General features: G+C 47.9%; 1 protein-coding gene across 1 annotated transcript in view; it reads left to right on the forward strand.

The window, feature by feature from the left end:
* Nucleotides 1–18552, forward strand: part of Wdfy4 (WDFY family member 4) — a 229913-nt gene that overhangs the window by 143643 nt on the left and 67718 nt on the right. The window contains 4 exon segments of the mRNA XM_040747730.1: nt 1330–1536; nt 2915–2966; nt 5229–5395; nt 18006–18154. Coding sequence (XP_040603664.1) covers nt 1330–1536; nt 2915–2966; nt 5229–5395; nt 18006–18154 — 575 coding nt within the window.

The following is an 18552-nucleotide window of genomic DNA, read 5'->3' on the forward strand; positions in this document are numbered from 1 at the left end:
GGCTGGTATCTCCTTCCTCCTCTCTGACTCCTCCCTCCTCCCCCTCTCGCCCTCCACCATCCCTCTTTTTCTCCCTCCTCCTCTCTTGAACCCCTCACTCTTTATCCTTTTCCTTCCTTCCTTTCTTCCTTCCTCTCTCTCTCTCTCTCTCTCTCTCTCTCTCTCTCTCTCTCTCTCTCTCTCACACACACACACACACATTCACACAAACATACACGTGTGGAATTGCTGGTGAGTTTGAGCTCAGGGGCACATGGATAAAAGGGTGTGTCTGGGGTGAGCTCACTCTGCTCCCTGAGCCTCATCCTAAAACACAATCACTTTCTAGTTTATTCAGTGTCAAGTCACATGTCTGCAGGCTGTCCCTGTCCAGGGAAAAATGTCCTGTGGACCTGCTTCCTCTGCCTGGGCTGCAGAGAGCACCGTGCTGAAAACTTAGCCTAACACGTGTGTATTTCCTTTCATTTATGTAAGGTTTTTGAAATGTCTTCGATTACTATATTTACCTGTGCATTTTCTGAAAAATTAAAATTTAGGAAGAATGCTATCAAATATTTGAATAAGTAAAAAAGTTCATATAAAGTTAATTCTTCTGTTCAAACTGGACTAAAGTGTTTGATAGGTGTGGTCTGAAACCTGACTACGGCCTACAAAAACAGTGTGGGGTGTCAGTGTGCTTTTTAAAAGGCTTTTAAAAGTAAGTGAAACCACACACACACACCACACACACACCACACACACACACACACACACACACACACACATACACACACACACACACTGAGGATTTCATGAATGTCAGGTTATTCCCATGTACACTTGAGTTTTCATTTCTTTGACTATTATAGAACCCTTCCATATTCAACAACCATATGGCCAAGTCTTTCATTTAATCATGGTAGATTCTGAAGTCCAGAAATGAGAATGACTTGTTCAAATCATCAGTCATCCCAGGACTGTGAGCCCCTGCTCTGCCACAAGCCTGGGTCTGCCAGAGGAGCAAGCATTATTTCAGAAGTCAAGGGCCATGAAAAAGAAAAAAAAAACCTCCCGTGTCCTTAGGACTAGTTGCTGCATGCGTAATCCCGGCAATAGACTAGTGACTCGGAAGACCAAAGGCTGCCATTTTCTCCTTCCCCACCTGGATCTGAATGATCTTGAAGCTGAGAAATGATTTCCTTCTGGCCTGATCCTGGCTCCAGAGAAGATGTTGTATAAGCCTGAGGGCTACCTAGGGGGCCATTTTTCTCCAGTAATCACCGCAGGAGCTTTGGGGCAGGCCTGCAAGGGGACTGCATCTAAGCTGTTGTGTTTCCTCTTCCTTCCCAGAGGCGGAAAAGTGGCAGCCTCAAGGCTGCCATGGCCTGGGCCAGGATTCAGGAACAGCTCTTTGGGGAGCTGGGATTGTGGGGCCGAATGAGGAGCTCCATGTCCTGCTCCCAGTGGGAACTGGACAGGAGGGAAGGACCAGCTCGCATGAGGAAGCGCATCAGAGGCTTGTCTTCATGGGAGGCCCTGAACCAAGGCGGGTGCAAGGTAGGCCCTGAGTACGGGGGTGGGGGGGGGACACGGGGACACGAGGTGTGCAGGGAGGCGGCTATGCGGCCTTCCTGGCGTGTTCTGTTGTTGTTTGGTGTTTGAGTTTGTTTTTAACCACAATGACAGAATGTACCCAGATGAGTTCAAGAGAGTCCTCAAGCTTACATGCAAAGTCATTGAGCAGCAGGGGAAAAGGAGGCACCAACCTCCCCCCAGAGCCTGAATGAATGGGCAGATGAGTGGATGGGTGAATGTGTGGATTGGTCATACTTACTAAGCCCTAATCCGTCACCATAATGCAACCCTCAGAAACCCAGGGGAATTCCCTCCCTGGTGGCCATTGTCAGCTCACACAAGTCTTCTGTTGTCACTGGACACTTCGTATCTGCACTTCTGGGGACTAGTTATTGCACAAACAAATCCTGTAGTAAGTTTTACAGTGAAAAAATCTCTCAAACTCAGCCGTTCTACAAGCTCAGACCAGTGGCTCACATAGTCCACACAGAACCCAGGCTGCATTGGCTTCTAAACCGGAATCCGGCAGTCCCCGGGAGCAGGCTCTCCTGAAGCTCATACAGCTAGGCCATCAGATACACATTATTATTTTTATTTGTTTATATATTTATTTCTGCGTTTTCAGGAAGTCATTTGGCCTTATTTTATAGTAGATAAAAAAAGGTAACAGTTTTGCGTGTCCTCATCGAACATTCCTAATTTAAAACAGTTTGAAGGCACACCCCCCCACACACACACACACTCCTGAACACTGGCATGCTGGGCATTTTCCCCCTCATCCATTCCAAGATGTGAGGCTTGTTTTGTTCTCCAGTCTATTTAGCCCAACATCTTTATCCATGCTAAGCCCCCCTCCAGAAAACTTATGAGAAAATTCTATTTATTCAGAAGACAGTTGTATTTTTACCTGTCATCAATGACTGGTGGCTTGTAGCAGTTTTTCCTGAAAACATTTTTTTTAGGATTTGAAGGAAGAAGAAAAGGTATCTTGTGTGGGTGACAAAGCCAAAGCTTGGCTCTGTAACCTGGCCACTGGACCCTGTGGCTGTCCAGCCCAGTTTTTTTTCTGGGTGACCCACATACAGACACCCGCATGCCATCTAACCTCCCCCGGCACTTCCTTTGGTAGCTACTGTAAACCCTAACTAATGGAAGGCTGCAGTCTCTGCTCTGACTCAGAACAATGAGCTCTTGCATTTTACACGATCCTTTAGGATTTAGCACGTTCTTCCTTTTGTACCCGAGTCTAGAGTAACTTGAGGAACTCGTACATGTTCACATCTGTCTGTAAATCTGTGGAAAGGAAGAGGGACACAAGCAACATCTGGGCTTATTTTCTCTTCTCTCTGTTCTATTTCAGGAGAGTCAAGACAGGAATGGTGCCGTTTCTCAGACAAATGCTGAAGTCCAAGGTACCAAGTTTATAAATTTATCTTTTTTTCTTCAACAATTAATTAATAAATAATAAAATTTTCTCTTCAATAATCAAAACCCAATTGCTGATTTCATTTAATACTCACTAAAGATATTACTGTATGTGTGGGCCCAGGAGGAGAAAACGCTGAGAAATCAAAGTAGTTTGTGCACAAGCTCTTAAGTATTGTGTCTCAGAATGAAGGGGATTTATTCCAGACCCAGACCTCAGTGAGTGGGAGAATTTTTAGTAAGTTTATAATAGTAACTATGAGTGCCTTGTCAATTTGTTACATCAAGTAGACTTCTAAATGCCCTAAAGCGATTTAAATACATGTTTAGTATGTGATCAAAACATGTAGAAGGATAATAAGATGTCTTAGGATAAAATAGATGGTATATATATTTAATATTTAATATATATTTAACTCTTCTATGTCACAATATACCCAAAGACAATGTGTAGAGTCATTTCTGACTTGCTGAAAATCTAGGGCATGAACACACTTGAGAGAGAGCATTTCAATTTTGTGTTTCACTTATGACTCTATCTTTGGAGTTGCACCCTCCTAGCCTGTGAATTCCTTGCATCTTAGGGGGCATCCAGTGGCTGCTCCTTGCCCAATGGTGGCATCTCTGCTGCCTGAGTAGCAGGGTTACTGTTGAGGTTGCGGCCTGCCAGTACACATAACACAAGCTCGGACTGAGAACCCCAGGTTGACTTTGGGCTTCCACTGTGGAGTGTGACTTGAGATGACAATGTGCCCATTGGCTTCTTACCTCTACACTCTTAGGTCCAACATCACAGCATTCTCGCCTGCTCTGCTTCTCCAACGTAGGGGCTAATGGTGGGAAGTGTGTGCTGGCTTTCCATAGATATAACCTTGGGCTGCTTCATCCCCTAGTTGGATGAGCAGAACCTACAGATAGTCATAACCCCAGGCCTCCTTGTAGCACCAGCACAGGCCCTAATGCCTACCTCTTGCAAAAAATAGTAAGGACCTACTTAGATGCCATTTCCTACAGAAGTATGCTCTGTGCCGTAGGCAGGCCTGTGAGGACTGGCCCTGGGAGCAGCGGACATTCATCCTTCCACATGTGAGATTCCCAGGTGGGGAGGGGGTCATAGAGCTGAGCTTTGGCACAAAGAAAATGACTCATAGCTTTGCAGTCATGAGCAGCATGCCTGCTCCAGACAGGAACACGCTTGGGACAAGTGAGCAGAGAAGAAGTAAGATGAGGACATCCATGCTGTCACCTTCTTAGCTCAATCTGGATGTCCTGGCTCATGGCAAACTCATCTAGACATGAACAGGGATGACTACAAGCCAGCATGTTCTTGAGTGTACAGACATGGACGCCATCATGTCTCTACAGAGCAGGAAAGGAAGGTATTTGTTGGTTATGAAATAGTCACACAGTGAAATACTTCAATACCATTTAAATTATTGAAAAACACTTTAAAATTGATTGGATAAGTACTTATAATCTCTAATGAAATTTTATAAGTGCAACATTATTCTTCTGTTAAAAAGTCATGCATATATATGTATGTATGTATGTATGTATGTATGTATGTATATACATACAGAAAAGATACCAAAAACTGTTCAGTCACTTTGTGAGCAGTGAAGTTAAAAACACTGTTGCAGAAGAGACCTTATATGGTACTCAAGGAAACCTGCTTTACATCCCCTCTAATTCAGCAGCCATATGATCTTTGGCAAAGTCCTAAGCCTTATTCAGATTTTTGATTTGCAAACTGAGGGTGGAATATTGTAGCTGAGATAGGACTATGCAGACAAATGCCACCACAGTGTCTAGTCCAGGGGACTTACTGACACTCTTTGTACTCCAGGTCAGGCAAGTGTGCCATTCTTCATTTATACGTGCACCGTGGCTTTCCCAACTCCTTTATATAAGAAGCTAGGGCTTCTGTAGTTTAGAAATATCAATAGCACTCTTGTAGAAGAGAGAACAAACTGAAGGAGCAAATCCTAAAGAGAGATGCTTCATTGTTCAGTGAGAGTGAATTCCAAAATGTTGCCCAGCATCGTTTGAAAGTTGTAGAATGCCCAGGGCTGGGCACACACAAGCTGGGCACAGCTTGCCAGTGTGTGGATTCTCAGAAACAGTGGCAGGGCTCGCCAACTGCTTCTACTCCAGAGCCTGACAGTTCCTCTCAGTGACAAAGGCCTGTTCCCCATTGTGACATCATGTAGCTTACACCCGACAATGTGTCCGTTTTTACGCTACTGCAGATGAGCTGACATCAAAAGAAGCCGAGAGCAGACCTGACGAGGTGGGGGTGGATTGCACACAATTGACCTTCTTCCCTGCCTTGCATGAAAGTCTGCACTCAGAAGACTTCTTGGAATTATGCCGGGAAAGACAAATCATTTTACAAGAGCTTCTTGATGGAGAAAAGGTAATACATGGTGGAGAAAAGGTAATACATGGTGGAGAAAAGGTAATACATGGTGGAGAAAAGGTAATACGTTAAGACTCTCTGACATGCACCCTCACTGGTGCAGGGAATCTCCAATAACTTTCACACTTGCCAGCTACATAAACAGTGAGCAGAGAGAGCAGGTTTCTGATTTCTCTGATATCCTATATATGCCCCATGCCAGAACATCTACAGGATGAGACTCAAGCTAACAAACTATTGTATGAAATATCTTCTAAATGCTTCCCTTGAGCTTGTAGCAGTTCCTGGGCCTCCCATTAAAATCTACACTTGGAGGGACACTATGTTTTGACATGCCCAACACGTATGTCCAAGTTGCCTCTGTGCCATGGCATCTCTGGGACACCACTCAGGCCTAGGGGTGGGTGAATTAAGAGTTGTGTGTGGTATTGTGCATCTTCTATAGGATTGCATGGAGAGGAAGTATGCACATGTCTTGAAGACAGGCCAGAGCTGGTAGCAGAAAATTTTGTAGGTAGTGTTTGGGGAGCCCAAGCTATTGTACACGTTCCTAGCATGGCCACGGGGAATATGTATTAGCTTCAGATTGCTACAAAGAAATCATTAAGAAAGGTTACTTATGAAGACAAAAAGTTGTTTAGGCTCAGAGTTCTAGAGTTAAAGTCCAAGATTGAGCAGCTCTGTCTGTAGCATGGTGGGAGGGTGGGCTCACATCTGGAGCCTGAAGGGAGAGAGAGAGAGAGAAGGAGAGGGGAAGGGGAAGAGACAGGCACACAGTGTGACATCCCATGAAGGGCCTCCCTTGTGTAAGCACAGCCCCAGTAACATAAGTACCTCTCACTGAGCCTCACCTCTTAAAGATACATAGCACGTCCTAATATTGCCGCCCTAGGGAACAAGCCTTGACATGTGAACCTTTGATAAAGACTCACCCAAACCATACCAAAGAGCCACAGAGGACACAATAAAATTAGGATCCCAGGAAAGGGTCCTTTTACCCAAGTCTAAAATCAGAATGGAAGATGAAGCATGTGTCTGAGAATCAATCAGACCCTAGTTCAAATCTCCGCTGGCCACCTTTGTGGACCTGCTTTCTCTTCTTTCCTGCGGAGCTCTTAGCATCCTCTTCCTGCAGCTCTGGCAGACTTAGGGTAGCAGAAGAGACTGAGAACGGGGCTCAGTAAAGACCTTCTCTTCCCTCTGTAAAGTACTTGTGGGCATCAGGTCTTGAGTAGAAACCAGGTTCTTCCATGGGGGTTAGGCAAAGGAGATGATGCCCCAGCCAGTCCTGAGGCGACAAGGTGGATCCAGAGAACTGCGTAAGTACTGCAAGGAGATGAGTGGGTGAGTCCCAGGTCCAGGCTGCCTGGGCGGGTGAGGGTGGATGTAACTGGGGCCTGCTGAGTGAGCAGGCTGAGTTTCTGGAAACAGATAACAATCCAGAGGGCCAGGCGTGGGCATGTGCAGGTCTCAGGGACAGTAGCACATTTCTTAGTCTCCTTGCAGGGACTCCTGGGGCCTGTAAAACCAGACTGGTCTCTGCCAGGGTTGGATAAGAGACTGGCTTGAACCGCTGGCCATACTGGCTGCTGCTGCCAGCCTTTCAGCGAGCATTTCACCTGCACAGCCACCAGCCCCAGCCAGCGTGCTTATGGCTCTCCATTGTACCAAGCCACTGGCTGTGGCCCTCACACCGGCTGTCTACCTGCAGCACTCCGCTTCTGTGGGCTGACTCTGCACCTAAACTTACCTGCTCCCTGCTCTAGGACCTGAGAATCCGTGTGTCCCTTTTTAATGTTTCTACTGCCTCCTGCATTACCTGTCACTGTTGTCGCTGGCACACAAAACTACCTTTACTTGCTGCCTCTATCATTGCCGATTCTCCTGACCCCAGGTACCAGGCAGACATGTATGCATGTGTGCATGTGTGTATATATTCATCATGACCCCCAGCTGAGGACTAATTGCTAACAGTTGGCATCTATCAACATTAACAAATGTACAATGGCAATTGGATGGTAGGTAAACACCTAGTCAATTAATGAGTGCTAAGAGACCCAGGTTTCCCGTAGAAGTGTTCCTTTGTCTTACATCCTTAATGAATTGATTGTATAAAGCAGCGATTGTGGGGGAGGGGTAAGTTTCCTCCCCAAGGGATATTTTCCAATGCCTGGAGACATTTTGTTAAGGCAGGGGCCAGGGGATTTGCTGCCAACCCTTGGAGGTCAGAGGCCAGGAATGCTGCTACACACACACACACACACACACACACACACTACAGTGCATACAGCATACAGGGTGTGCTATGGTGAGGAGGGGGGTCGCTGCTTTCCTTGTGGGAAAGGGAAGCTGGCTTTACGCTGCCTCCATACAGATTCTCCTCAGTGCTTTGGTAGGAGGAGAGCCATGTAGCTGGGTGGGGCAACACAGGCTCCCTATGCCAACGCTTGAGAAATAAAATATACAATAAAAAGTAAACGAGGCCAGCCTGGTCTACAGGGCTAGTTCCAGAACAGCCAGGGCTACACAGAGAAACACTGTTTCAGAAAAAAAAAAAAGGTAAAACGTAACAAGAATAAATAAATATGTGAAATATGCTCATTGTGCAATGCTTTGTACTTTAGCTTTCCATTGCTAGTGAATAGCCCTGAACTTAGTGACTTGAAAAAATGCACATCTGCTACCTTCTGGTAGAGTCCTATAGTATAGGGATGCTGGCAAGGACTGCAGCACCTCCTGAGGACTCTGGGAATTAATTCCTTCCCAGGGTTATTCGGATGCTGGCAGAGTTTGGTCTATGCCTCTGTGTGTCTGAGGTTTGATGGCTGTCAGCTGAGACATCCCCAGCTTCCTGGGAAAGGCCTGCATCTCTTACCCTGTGGTCCCCTCTCTCCAACTTCCTAGCCAGCAAGCAGTGTGTGTCAAACCTTTCTTACTGGTGAATTGCTCTGCTTCTGCCTTATCCAACCTCTGTCTTTTCTTCTGTTGCTACTGGACTCTTCTGGGGCTGGAATCAGGGCTCGCCTTGGCCTCAACAGATGATCCAGGAAGAGCGCCAGAAGCCAGGTCCCCTAAGAACAGCTGTCTAGCCTAGTGTGTGTGTGAGAGGATTCAGGCATTATTCTGGCCTGTCCCTGTCACCTGGCAGAATGCACTCAGGCAGTATCCTGGTCAGCCCAGAGTTCCATGAGTACTAGTCTGTACTCAAGTGCAAAGGACGCCTTTAAAAAAAAGACCTCGCCCACTTACACTCAGTTGCTCTCTTGCTGTTTCTCTCTCTCTCTCTCTCTCTCTCTCTCTCTCTCTCTCTCTCTCTCTCTCTCTCTCTCTCTGTCTTTGTCTTTCTCTCCCTGCCTTCACCCTGTAGTAAAATCCATGGTTAATGAATTTCTTGGTCCATGTTCCATCGTGCCTGGAAACTTGAGCAAAAGAACAACAGTGTGTTCGATAAGCAGACTGGGATCCCAGGAAATGTTTGGGGTTATAAACCCCCCCCCGCTGCATTGGATGTTCCCTGCGCACACTACTCATCTAAATGTCCATCCTCAACTTCTAGGAACACCTCTTTAGACACCTGGGTGTCTATTCTTCCAGCAGTGGGGTGGGGGTGGGGTCAACCCTTCCTGGGCATGTAAAGCTCTGAGCTTTACAGGCCTGGCTCAGAAGAGTCCCAGTTCCAACCTCTTGCAGCCAGCAGAAGTCCTTGACACATTCCCCATGTCTGAGAACCCATTTGCAGATTGTATGGCTTTCTCGGGGTCTCATTTGGCTGGACCAAAGGAGCACACAGGGGACTGCGTTTCCCACACAGAGGCAGGGCAAGCAGCAGGGACTTCATCCTTCTTGGGTTTTGCTTAAGCTTCAATCTTCCTTGGCCTCCGTGTCACACAGCAGGAAGCTGTCACAGTGCTGTAGGCTGCAGCAGCAGGGGTCCCTAGGATGTGCAAATAGGAGTGTTTGAACCCCAGCAGGGGTAGAAAGGAGTCTGGGAGCTGCCAGCTCCTACTTAGTGTGCCTGCAGGGGGAAGGGGGAGGGGGAGGGGTGAGGGGGGAGGGAAGAGGGAGTCCAGTGTCAGGAACCTGGAAGTGGAAGCCGGCATGGGTACCACGGGAGTCTCCTCCCAGCAGAGCAGTGTAGCTTGAACTGGGTGGGCTTGTTGCTTCAAGTCTCAGGTACCCAGTAGGAGCTGGGAGGGGCTTAGTGGCCCCTCCCCCCAGGTCACCGGAGAGACAGGGCAGGGCAGGGGCCCTGGGTGGAGATACACTCAAGGCTGTGAATAGAGCTCTCTGAGTCCCAGCCTCACCCCTCCACATTCACCACCGCCAAGCTCAACTACTTTGATCCTTAATGGAACTTCCCAGAACTTTGTTTTCTTTCTCTTCAAAATGGAGCTCTCTGCCCCTTGTCCGTCCATTTGTGGCAAAGCTGCAGGATGCCTCAGCATGAGGCTGCCTCCCCGGGCTGAGCCCTCTGTGTCTGGAACTGAGGAGGGAGACCTCAGCCTCGTGCTGTGGTCGCTGCTGCGGTTCTTGCTGTCCTTGTAGTGGCCTAGCTATCAGTTTGTTCGAATACTCCTAAAACCCCAGGACCCGTGTCATGGCCTGGAGGACAGGAAAAAGTCTGCCGAGCATCTGTGAAACTGAATGCCCCTTTAGATGGATGATCTCATGAGGCAAGGAATGGTGTTAGGAACACGCTGTGGAGGACACGCCCAGTGGGTGTCCAAAGGAGTCCGAATGGCTCTTCTTGTCTTGTGAAGATGGTGGAGGGTGCATTAAAAGTCAGAGTGGGACCCAAGAAAGCTTTGACCTGCTGGGATGGGGGCCTCTCAAAGTCTGAATGCATTATATGAATTGTAGCCTTTTCTCAGAAAGAAGAGACTTATGTGGTTGGAGTCTGGACTGACGGGTGGTAAAACGAAGGAGGCCTTGGGATTTGGAAACCGAGGCAGGGAGGAATGTGAGGAAACCGGCCCCAGGGACTCACATGGGGCTGCAAACCTCTGGTTCGGGAGGAAGGAGACTGCTGTAAATCAGAGACAGCTAGACCGAGCTGAGCTGGGCTGCAGCCTCTGGGGCCTGCCCCACATCCAGATGTGTACAGTCTGTGTCTATATGTTCACCATGCATGCACTATCCAGATGTGTTCAGTCTGTGTACAGCCACCACACCTGCTGCTCTTCACCTCTTATTCGTGTGATTTTTCTCCTCTCTCTAATGTCTTCTGAGTATTGGACAAGTGGCATGCATCGTCCCCCTCCTGATCCTTCAGTATCCTTCCCACGTCCGGCCTGGAGATGGTACTTTCGGCTTCATTAACTTCTCTGTAGTGCTCCATGTTAATGATGTGGGGTGGATAGATATCTAAGTCACCACAAATCAGCTGCACCGACAGGACTCACAGTGCTAAGCGCGTGTCCTGCCCTACTTCACGGTCGCAGTTCCAGGCTCTAGGACACCATTCCTGGTCCACTGTGGCCTTAGCTCTGGTCTGTACTGGCCTCATCCCTGGTCTATCATGGCCTTATCCGTAGTCCGCCATGGCCTTATGACTATCTGGTCTACCGTGGCCTCATCCCTTGTGTATGATGGCCTTATTTCTGCTTTCTCACGGCCTTATCCGTGGTCCACCGTGACACTATTCTTGATCCACCATTGCTTTTGTCAAGCATGGAACTAGAATTTGAGGAAGGATGAGTGGGTGCAGGGATCTTCAAAATGCGAACAAACTCAAGCAGATGTAAACAAAGCTTACCCATGTCTTCACAGGACACCCAGTCTCCCATTTCCTAACCTGTAAAGTAGAAGTCTCCTAGTAGAGGGGGCGTGGTGGTATATCCATCCATGTTTGCACCTCAGAATCCTGTCCTTCCTTCCCTCTGCTGCCTGGAGAGCCTTTATTCTTATTCCTAGAGGCCCCGGGGCATTCCTTCTGGTGAAGCCTCTAGTCTGTCTTTGCTGAGACCTTTGGAATTGCAGGATCTGGCTTGGACCCAGGGAAGCCAAGCCACAGTCCTAAAACTCCAGGATGGCTTCAGCAGAGCTAATTTCCTTGTGTGATCAACTGAACTCTAGTTGCCTCCAGCGATACCTGGGAAGGTAATTACTCTGTTACTCGGGCTGGTGGGCGCTGCCTTTGCATCATTGATTAATGATTCCCAGAACCACAGTGCATTTCCCTGCAAACATCTCCATTTGTCGTTTGTGTGGTGGATTTAATGCATGTTAATTGTGGGCCCGTCAGTCACTGCATTCTGGGATAGTACCTCATTCCCCTCCATACAGCTTCTCACCCACCCAGACTCAGAACTCCAGTGCTGGTGTCTCTTTGCTGTTTCTTAGTCTCTTTGATTGCATGACAAATCAAACAACTGACTTTTTTTTCATACAAACTCATTGTAAAATGTGACTTTGACCTTAGTAGCCAGCTCAGAGGGAAGATAGTTTTACTCTGGACAGTGTATCTCAAAAGGTCTTCCCAGGTATCTTTGACTGAGGCTGCTTGCAGGAAGTTAACAAGGGTGCTTTGGTGTTTCCAAACTTCCTGTTTCGATAAGTCATTACCAGGACTTGGTAAAAAGCACAGCTGCCCATGTCATCCCGGATTAATGCCTTGTGAGGCGCTCTGTGACATGCTTTTTACACAAGGTGACCTTTGTGTTGACTTATAACTTGCCTTCCTCGTTTCTGTATGTGCAAAAACTCACATACATGCACACATGTGTGTATATACATATACACACACATGCATGTACACGCTGGCCTTTTACCTAATTACACAGAAGTGCTACACACACACACACACACACACACACACACACACACACACACACACACACACACACCCCTTTCTTTCTTATCTCTAACCCAGCCTTGGGGTCACCTCCTTGTGAATTACTTTCTCCCACGCAGCCTGTTCAAGACACCCTTCACTGCACTTTGAAAAGCTTGTCCTTTCCCACTATTTCTGCTCAGTAGCCTCAGGCCACAAATGTCTTGAAGGCATGATTCAATTCCTGTGCATCTCCAGCAGACGGGACAATGCTAATATGCTGTGTGGGAGTAAGTGAATGAAGGAAAAAAAGAGCATGTTCCCAGCAATATCAAACAGCATCTCTGCCTAGCTGCTGTCCTTGGCTCAGGGTTTCAATGTGTGTTCTTCAGATCATCTGCACCAGAACCTTTTAGGCGTATTCTCAAACTGCTATTTCTAAGGCCCAACTCTGCACCCACTGAACTGTCCTAAGATGCAGCTTGGGACTGTGAAGTTTGTGCAGCCACTTTGATAATTCTTACATATATCAATAAATGTCTGTTAGTTGGCCTTCTGTCACCGTGACAGAACATTGAGAAAAACACTCCGTGGAAGAAAGGTCTATTTTAGCTCATAGTTTCCGGACGTCCTAGCTCTGCTGCTTTGAGCCTTAAAGGGAGAACATCACACTGGTTGTAACAAGTGGCAGGGGGTGATAGCTCGCCATATGGTGACCAGGAAGCAGAGAGAGAGAGAGAGAGAGAGAGAGAGAGAGAGAGAGAGAGAGAGAGAGAGAGAGAGAGAGAGAGAGAGAGAGAGACCATGAGCAGCCAGGGAAAGTTCTTCTCTTCAAGGGAAGGCCCAACGTGACTTACCTTCTCCAACTAGGGCTCATATCTCTAGGCTTGAACTGACAAATCTATCACTGATTAGGGCAGGCCCTCATGATCCAGTCACCTCTCAACTGTTCTGTCAGTCAGCTGGTCACCAAGCCTTGAACACACCAGCCTTTGGAGTATTTCAGATCTCAGCAGTCACAATTCCCAAGACCCTCAAGCCCAGGCTTATAATACTCCTGGCTAGACACACTCCCACACACCTTCAGCCAAGCTCCAATAAACGTATCCTTAGTGACGACACTGGTGGGCGCTGTGCCTTGAGCTGTCTTTGGGACTTGTGGTACGTTTCACGTTACGCAGGAGCAGGCACACAGTGCCAAAGTCACCCTCCTTTCACCTGGTCCCAGAGCCTGCAGAGAAAGGAGGGAGGCTTGACTTGGCTGTTTACTGCGGAAGTGGCGCAGGCAGGCAGGCAGGGGGCATCCCTGCTCCTTGTCTCAGAGAGAGAAGGCACTCAAGGTGAAGAGACCCAGCACCGTGCTGCTTTGCATTATTGCTGCGTTGACACACTCAGACAAGCTGAGTCTCCGCATTGCTCTAGGATTCTTTCCTTACTGCTGTGACTGATGCTCTGGATCATTGTAATCCACTTAGAAAACATAGAACTAGGCTTTATGGGAATCAACACAAATAAGATTTTTGCAGTCCGTCCCCCTTTTCATAGTTTTAGTTTAGTTTTTCTCAGCAATTTTTTTTGAAAAGTACATAACCACACTCCCATGCCTTCAGATGCTAAATCGAAGGATCCAAGCACTGTGAATCAGACAAGTGTTTTTGAAGCACTGCGTCTCTTCTGAGCTCTTGCAGGTTTCAAGCCCCATGTGACTTTTCTCTAGACAGAAGAATGCAACAGCGCGGACAGTGCTGGTATTACATTAAGTATCAAAAATGTCTAAAGGTAATAGGAGAGACAGAAGGGACTGGAGTATCTGTGGAATTTGGTAGCAGTGGACAGAAGTTCTGGAAACATCCCCGAAGATACCAAGAGATAATTGCACCCGATCTGTTTGCTGGCCCTAATAGCATGAACTGAGGACACAGGGTGAGGAGTGGGGTACGTCGTTCACCTGCTCACAAACAGGAGAGGAGACCCAGGGGAAGCTCCGGTGCTGGCTGCTTCTGACGGCCTCTCTGGGCCTCAGTTTTTCCACTTACGAACTGAGTGCTGCGCCGGATGAGAGACAGCCTCCAGAGATGTGTGGCTGCCCTTTCCCTTTCAGGGTGTACCACTGAGGACTTGTTGTGGGGCCCTGTGACCCGGTGAGCTGCCGCCCAGTGACTGGCTGTCGTTGTCCCTCCCATTTCCTCTCCAGCCTCTCTGGCTTGCCAGACAACCTATTGCTCACCATCTGCAGATGGAGGTGTATTTGCTCTCTCAGTTATCCGCCCGCTGGAAATGGCCATACACCATCCAGCGGGTCTTTAAAAAGTTCTCCTGGAGAAACAAAAGTTCCCCTTGTCTCAAGTGATCGATAGCATCAAGGCATGAGGGATTTCTTAGTCATGAGTAAACACGGACTGAGCCCTCTCAGGGCTAATTTAAATGGAAGAGCAGGTAATAGTTCACTTGGGCTCATTTTCTAGTTTTTAAAATGCCATTTCTTTTCAAACAGAATCAATTTTTAAGCTATTAACCCAGCTCTCTTTAGACATTTTTTTTCTTGTGGTTTGGTTTATTCTCGTTGTTACTTAAGCCTCCCCAAAGGGGAGCATTGGGTCAGATCGTGGCGTGTGCTCCAAAGCCCCATGCCAGGAGCCGTGGAGGCTTTATGGCTGGTAGTGCTTGGGGATGGGAGAGGTTCTGAGGGTGCCTATACCGATGTTGGCACTGTGGTTTCATATATCACCTTATAAAGTGGGGCCTCTGAATTTCACCTGTAAAAGGCACAAGAAAAAGAAAGTTTAAACAGCCTGGCATAACTATTTGTTATCAGTCTGCGTTGTGATACTATACTGAAAGACTCGAGGCTTGGCTACTTTATAAAGAAAAGAGGTTCCTTTGGGCCTATGGATCTGGAAGGCTGAGGGCACATATATGTAGTGATTACCTTCTGGATGGCAGAGTCTCAGGGTGACATGGGGCATCCTATGACAAGACACAGGGAGTGTGTATGAATGTGAGTCTTCTGAAGCTAATTATATGCTAGTAACCACCTCCCAAGAGCCCCTCCTCAACAATGGGCCGTAACCTTTGAGTCCTTGGGGGACGCAGCCCAACTGGGTTCAAGTTGCAGCGCCCTCCTTACAATGCTGGCAACTTCACACCCCTTTGCAAGGGAGCAACTGTTGGCAACTATGTGAATATAACAGCCTCACCCTGGGCCTCCTGTCTGCTTCCTAGAACTGTATTCCTCAGAAGTATCATTCAAAGTGACATGTGTAGTATAGGGTGGCTGTCACAGCTCTGCATATGCCAAATATTTGAAAGTAAGCACAATTCATGAAAAATTGGCCAAATAAACTGCATTGGAATAGTCTGCAACTGTTAGTGAAAGTCAGCCATGTCTATAAGAGGCCCGTCAGGAAGGGGACCCGCGGGGGAGCTGCTCAGGGAAAAGACTTGCCCTAACAAGGTAACTGTGGAAATAGAGTGCTCATATCAAGGCAAGAGCAGTGTAAATAAAGCCTGACTAGCATCCTGAAGACCTTTGGGAGGCAGACAGACATTCCCCGATTCCTGGCCTGGTGCCCCTCAAGTCCTGTGGTGTTGGGGGTATTTCATCTTACACTGACTCCACCAAATGGCCATCTGGTTGGATCTACTGTAAAGCCCTAAGTGCTTTTCCCAGTGGCCCCCCTAGCTCAGACTCTGACTGTGGGGGACTGAGCCTCAGCATGGGTTTTGCTGGAAGGAACCACAAGGCTGGTAACTGTGACGAGACTTCTACTTATTTATTTCCTCTTTCAGAAGGTCTCATTTGTGGTCTGGGCTGGCTTCAAACAAGCCTCCCAACCAATCCTCCTGGCACAGCTTCCTGAGTAACTGGGAATACAGGTGCATGTCAGTTTCAGCCTTTAAATCCACCACCCCTACCACACACACACACACACACACACACACACATACACACACACACACACACACCGTCCCTGCTTCAGAATTTAGTATTGGCATTTACAGGTGTGTGCCGTATTCAGTCTTGGTGTTAACACGCCTCAGATACCCCAGCACCTGCATCTTCAGTGCCAGCATTGCAAGTGTGGGCCACACTACCTTTCGGCTCTGCATTTGTAAGGATGGAAATACTTTGAGAAATATTGACTTTGGCCTTATGCCATTTATTCATTCATGCTGGAATCTGAGTCATTGTCACAAGTCAGAATCCCTGGAAAGCTACCTAGGATCTCCATGTGGATATGCTCTCGGGAAGTGTTTTGGAGTGGGTAAGTCAGGGCTGGGCTGGCACAGTTGTAGTGTAATGACTTCAGCTGGCCACATCCAAGCGGTGCCTCTGCATTGAGGCAAAGGGGCCCCTAGCCTCAAGACTCCCATGTTGACCTGTTGCTAGCGGCAAACTGTCACTGGGAAGGGATATGGGCCTGTCCCAGGTGTTCTGTGTCAGTGAAGGAGTGTGGGCTGTGGTCCAGGACAAACGTCTGCATGGATGCTGAACAGACTGTATTCACGCCTGCCAGGACAAACGTCCGCATGGATGCTGAACAGACTGTATTCACGCCTGCCAGGACAAACGTCTGCATGGATGCTGAACAGACTGTATTCACGCCTGCCTTGCCCTTGTGTTTGGACACACCTGGGTTCTATTCCTGGCTCAGCCACTCATTGGCTGTTACCAGATGGTCCCTGGACAACTGCTTGTCTCCAGTAAAACTTGCCTCATTACTAACTGGGGAATGCTTTGCTTGTCAGGGGACTTAATGTAAGAGAAAGGACTTTGACATGCTTAGGAACTACCGCGGTAAGTCCCAACACTCCCCAGAATAAGGCTCAGGGGACACTGCAGACGAGGGGGCAGAGAGACGGGTAGGGAATACTGAGATCAGGGGAAATAGTCTTCCCCAGGGAAGAGCACACCTGTTGAGTGTTGCCTTCCCACCAGCCTGGTTCCAGAGCCGCATCAGTCCCAAATGAACACACAGGAGGCTATGTTAATTATTAAGCTGTTGGCCATTTGCTTGTTTCTTACTGGCTAGCTCTGACTTAAGAACTTAAGCCATAATTGCTAATCTAAGTATTTCTCTTACCAGAGAAAGAGTCCGGACCTTTTACTCCTCTGGAGGCTACATCGTGACTCTGACTCTGCTTCTCTTTCCCAGCATTCTCCTTGACTCCTAGTCCCACCTACTTTGCTTCCCTATTGGCCAACAGTGCTTTATTCAACAACCAATAAGAGACAGATTTCAGAATGACATCTCCCATCACACATCAATTGGCTATCCAATTCCAAATGATCAGCCCTGAAAACATACATACACGTAACATTACACAGACTGAATAGGTTGTATTTAGGATTATGTATGTATATACACATACATCCTATGTATGTAACAACAATTAATGGCAAAAGGGGCCTTGGATTTGAAAGAGAACATGGAGGGCAGTATCGGAGGGTTTGGAGGAAGGAAAGGGAGGGGGAAAATTGTGTAGCTATAATATATATTGGTCTTTTGAGACAGGGTTTCTCTGTGTAACAGCCCTGGCTATCCTGGAAGTTGCTCTGTAGACCAAGCTGGCCTCTAACTTACAGAGATCGACCTGCCTCTGCCTCTCAAGTGCTGGGATTAAATGTCACCCAGATGGCTTGACCAGGGTGGTTGTGTCACTGGGTAGATTTGAAACTACACAGGGTATTTGGTATAAAGGTGCTGCATGGGTCACAACTGGGACAGTGCAGCCTGTCATTCTGCAAGCCACAAACACTGTCGCTTCCACATTTCCTGTGAGTGGCTTCTGGCTGTTCTTCATAAGACTCATGGGCACCCTCTCTTCTTCCAGGTGTCACAGAAGCTGCCCCTGGTGATCGTGCAGGGCCACCTGGTCTCGGAAGGGGTCCTGCTCTTTGGTCAGCAGTGCTTCTACATCTGTGAGAATTTTACCCTGTCTCCCACAGGCGATGTCTACTGCACCCGCCACTGCTTATCCAAGTGAGTTCTCCACTTTCTCCAGCAGACTCCTCCCAGCCGTGCCTCTGTCCAGTCCCTCTCCTTCCCCTGCCTACTGTGGCCATGGTAATCCAAAGCCAGCATCCGGGCTGGGTAACACGTTACATGGCAGCCACTTATGTCTCCCCCTCCAGGGAACGTATCATAGTGCTTGAGGGCCTTGGGTTATTTAGATATCAGATCTCAATCACGTCAGGTTACACATTCAACAACTTACCGGCTAACCCTCTGCTCCATTTGAGAAAATGGCTGCTGGCCCTTCACACAGAGGCTGCCATGGGCAGCACAGACAGGGTTCTTGGAAAGAGGTTTGTGTAGGAGTCAATGCCACAAAGCTACCCGCCCAACAGGGCGGGGTCAAGGTAGAGATAAAAGGAAGT

Source organism: Mesocricetus auratus, unplaced genomic scaffold (assembly GCF_017639785.1).
Source record: "Mesocricetus auratus isolate SY011 unplaced genomic scaffold, BCM_Maur_2.0 Super-Scaffold_100006, whole genome shotgun sequence".
In the NCBI taxonomy this organism is placed as follows: Eukaryota; Metazoa; Chordata; class Mammalia; order Rodentia; family Cricetidae; genus Mesocricetus; species Mesocricetus auratus.